The sequence below is a fragment of the Alnus glutinosa genome, chromosome 11 (assembly GCF_958979055.1).
Source record: "Alnus glutinosa chromosome 11, dhAlnGlut1.1, whole genome shotgun sequence".
In the NCBI taxonomy this organism is placed as follows: Eukaryota; Viridiplantae; Streptophyta; class Magnoliopsida; order Fagales; family Betulaceae; genus Alnus; species Alnus glutinosa.
The window spans coordinates 26,101,945-26,106,320 of NC_084896.1; the positions used below are offsets into that span (position 1 = coordinate 26,101,945).

Sequence of the window (4,376 nt, forward strand, 5' to 3'; positions counted from 1 at the left end):
ACGCGTAAAACTGAAACTCTCGGTCAACCCCGTCTGCAGCCATCTGGACACAGTAACAGACAGAACCTTATTGCCAAAGCCAGGCGACACAGAATTGCCCGTCCGAACGCACAACTCATAAATTATAACTTAAACGATTTCTAAGTGTTATTTTCCATTTTTTACCTAATTAATTACTTAATTAGTCTAATTTATGTTTTTAACACCTGATTAATATTTTGGACGTTACAAAATGTGTAAGGGATGCATGTGTATCACTTTTCTTTCCAGAAAGCTTCATCATCATCATCTCTCTCTCTCTCTCTCTCTCTCTCTCTCTCTTTAATTTTTCCTTCACCTTTAAGCCTCAAGCCTCTCTCAGCCTCCTCCCTCCCCCTTCCTCCGCTCAAGCAGCTCTGATCTAGCTAGTTCTAGTGCACTCTCCCTAGCTGTGGCTTCCAACATCACTGGTTGTTGCTGTTAGTGTATTTTTTGACAATTGCAACTTTGGACTGTTGCATCAAAACATCAATTATGACGGCTTTTTCCTTGGTCAATGAGCCAAGATTCAAATCCGTCAAGCCAATCTTTTAGCCCATTTCCAATAGTCTTTAATAAAACCCAACACACCTTTGCTGTATAATATTTTCACCATGTTCTTCTTAGAGAGCTTTCGTTGATATATATATATAGCATTTACAATATACCAGGTTAACTACAACTCTACTTCTTCATATTGAAGTATAACTCTATCTTATCTCTATCTCTTCATTCTCTTTATCTCTTATCTCTTTATTACTAGACTTCCATATGAGATGAGAGTCCCTAGACTCACGTATAGGATGAGAGTCTCTTGATGATAAGTTATGTGCGTTAATACCCTCCCGCAAGGTCAACGGGGGAGATTGGACGTTGGGCTTGAAACATAACCTTTGAAACCGAGTGGAGACAAGAGGTTTAGTTAGAACATCCGCTAATTGGTCCGAGCTGGGAATAAAGAGAATTTCCAATAATTTATCAACGATGCGATCTCTAACAAAGTGGAAGTCAATTTCCACATGTTTTGTTCGTGCATGAAAAATAGGATTTACTGACATGTACGTAGCCCCAATGTTGTCACACCATAGTTCAGGTGGAGAAGGGAGAGAGATACCGAGTTCATGAAGAAGAGCTTGAATCCAAAGGAGTTCAATAGTGGTGTTGGCAACCGCTTTATATTCTACTTTTGTAGAGGAGCGTGAGACAGTGGGTTGCTTCCTAGAGCTTCATGAAATTAGGTTCAAGCCAAGGAAGACACAATAGGCTCTTGTGGAGCGTCTACCATCTAGGTAGCCTGCCCAATCTGCATCCGAGTAGGCTTGTAGGCTACTGGATTGCGTTCTATGAAGGAGCAGGTCGTGAGACACTGTGTGCTTGAGGTAGCGGAGAATCCTTTTTACAGCTTGCCAGTGTAGTTTTGTTGATCTCTTCATGAACTGGTGCACATGGTTAACAGCAAAACCCAAATCTGGACGTGTCAGTGCTAGGTATTGTAAGGATTCAACAGTGCTGCAATAGAGATAAGGATTTTCCATTGGATCGTTGGTGAAAGCCGACAGAACAGAGGAGGCTACCATGGGGGATGTGATAGGTTTGGCCTCCAGCATGTTGGTTTTCTTCAATAAGTCTTCAATAAGTCCAAAATATACCTGCGTTGTGAGAGAAGAAGACCCGACTTGACTGAGAGGACTTCAACCCCAAGGAAATAGTGAAGGACACCTAAATCTTTAATAGCGAAATCAACACTGAGGAACTGGAGTAGTTCTGTAATTGCAACAGGAACAGAGGCTCTAATAATTATATCATCGACATAGATGAGGAGATACATGGTGACAAAGTTGTTGCGGTAAATAAACAGTGATGAATCTTCCTTAGAATCCGTGAATCCAAGCTGGAATAATTTTTCACTAAGTCTAGAAAACCAGGAGCGGGGGCCTGTTTTAAATCGTAGAGAGCTTTATGGAGCTTGTAGATATGATGTGGATAGCTTGGATGAATGAATCTGGGTGGTTGAACAATGTATATATCCTCGAAGAGGAAGCCATGAAGAAAGGCATTCTAAATACCTATTTGTTTTAGGGACCAACTTGCAGAGTAAGCAATAGATAACACAGTTTGTATAGTTGTAAGTTTAACAACCGGGCTATAGGTCTCACCGTAGTCAAGTCCAGCTTGTTGGTGAAAGCCCTAGGCAACTAGCCGTGCCTTGTGGCGTTCAATAAACCCATCCGCCTTTCTTTTAAGTTTGAAAACCCATTTGCAACCAACTACATTCTTGGCTGCCAGTGGAGGAACAAGAGACTAAGTATGGTTTTGAAGCAAGGAGTTGAATTCCACTTGCATTGCATTACGCCACTCAGTGATAGTGACTACATTTGAGAAGCATGTAAGCTCCACAAGGGCTGATGTAGTCATGGATAGTAGTGCGTGAGGTACAGGGTATCTTATTGTGTCATCTGTGAGATTCCGTTGTTGAACAATATTATTTTGAGCCCTTGTATGCATAGGATGAATGTGAGGAGGAGGTGTTACTTCAATGTTGGAATGAGAATGAGTCACACTTGGTTCCGCAGAAGATGAATGGGACGAAGTATGTGATGGAGTTATATTTGATGTTGTAGGAAGAGGTGTAGGGAGTGTTGGAATATGGAGAGGTGGAATAAAGGGAGCGGGTTGGGCAGCATAGGACTCAGTGAGTGATGATGTAGTGGTAAAGGGAAACATAGTTTCATGAAACACCACACCCCGTGAGATATACATGCGGCCATATTTAGTGTGATAGCACTTGTAACTTTTGTGGTTTGGACTATAGCCAAGGAAGACACATTCTTTGGAATGATGAGAGAATTTATGAGAGTTTTAGGGACGAAGATTAGGGAAGCATGCACACCCAAAGATTTTAAGAAAAGTGTAGTCAGGAGTGCGTTTAAAGAGTTTTTGGAATGGAGACTGGGTTTTCAGTAATGGAGTGGGCAACCTAATGATGAGATAGCAAGAAGTGAGACACGCCTCATCCCAAAAGGTTTTGGGAAGATGAATGTCAATTAGAAGAGTCAACGTGGTCTCAATAAGATGACGGTGTTTTCGTTCAGCGCATCCTTGTTGTTGATGCATGTGAGGACATGAAATGCGATGGATGATGCCAACTAATTGAAAATAGGTATGGAGGTTGCGATATTCGCCACCCCAATCAGTTTGCACACTTTTAATCTTTGAGTTTAGTAAGTGTTCCACCATGGCTTGGAATTTAAGAAACACGGGCATAACATCATATTTAGATTAGATGGGAAAAATCCATGTAAAACGACTGAAAGCATCTATGAATGACACATAATAATGATTTCCATTGATAGAAAGAGTTGGAAAAGGACCCCATACATCTGAATAAATTAAATCTAAAGGATTACATATGCTGGAAGTAGAAATTGAAAATGACAATTGATGTCCTTTGGCCTAAGGGCAGGTAGTGCAGAGAGTGGATGCCTTATTATGGACGATTGGAAGATGAAACTGAGATAAGACTCTGTGGACTGTGCGAAGAGCAAGATAACCTAAGCGCTTGTGCCAGTGATCGGTAGAGGTTCGCTCACCCACAATGGCTTGTTTTATTGATGAGGAAGAACTAGACGAATGATGGAGTTGGTAGAGTCCATCCTTAATTGGGCCTTGATGGAGTGTGATCTTGGTTTGACAGTCCTTAAGCACAAAATAAGACGAATGAAATTCAAAAAACGCCGAGTTATCAAGAGCAAATTTATGGACTGAGAGAAGATTTTCGCAAATTAAAGGAACATGAAGAAGTTGTTTAAGGAGATATTGACGACGAGTAAGAGTGGGAGATGCAGAACCAATGTGAGTTACAGGCAAACCTGTTCCATCTCCTTCATGGATCTAATCCTGACCATGGTAGTCCTCAATTAAGAGATTGAGATGCTGGAGCTCACTAATAACGTGATTGGTCGCCCTAGTATTGGGGTACGAGTTATCCTCAGTAGGTAGGGCAACAGAAGAGTAATAAGCATGTGGACTGTGCTGAGATACAGATGGAGAGGTTGATTCCTGTCGTTGGTAGCATCGAAGGGTAGTGTGGCCCAACTTGCCACAAATCTGACATGTAGGCCGTGATGAAGAAGCAACGTCATTGGAGAAGTAGGAGCCACGCCCTCGGTTGATGGATGAAGAGCCACAACCACGATAGTAGTGTCGTCCACCATAGGAAGATGATGACCCACAGCCATGATAGCCTCGGCCTCTAGGCATAGGAGACCGAGAAGAGATATTTGCAGATGGCTTGGCAAGATCAATGGGCGGGAGTTGCTATTCAACACGCATCTCATGGGCAAAAAGATGTCCATAAA

General features: G+C 42.0%; 1 protein-coding gene across 1 annotated transcript; it reads right to left on the reverse strand.

The window, feature by feature from the left end:
• Nucleotides 1-1,244: 1,244 nt before the first annotated feature.
• On the reverse strand, nt 1,245-3,905 carry LOC133881302 (uncharacterized mitochondrial protein AtMg00810-like). The gene is made up of 3 exons (XM_062320228.1): nt 3,888-3,905; nt 1,668-1,909; nt 1,245-1,527 (listed from the first exon to the last, which is right to left on the reverse strand). The coding sequence occupies exons 1-3, from the start codon at nt 3,903-3,905 to the stop codon at nt 1,245-1,247; spliced, it is 543 nt and encodes a 180-aa protein (XP_062176212.1).
• Between the last annotated feature and the right edge of the window lie 471 nt (nt 3,906-4,376).

Excerpts from the sequence above, each read along its gene's own strand:
- LOC133881302 (XM_062320228.1), bottom strand. Across the intron at positions 1,528-1,667 it reads CTTCTTCTCTCACAACGCAG|CACTGTTGAATCCTTACAAT; the intron begins GTATATTTTGGA and ends TCTCTATTGCAG.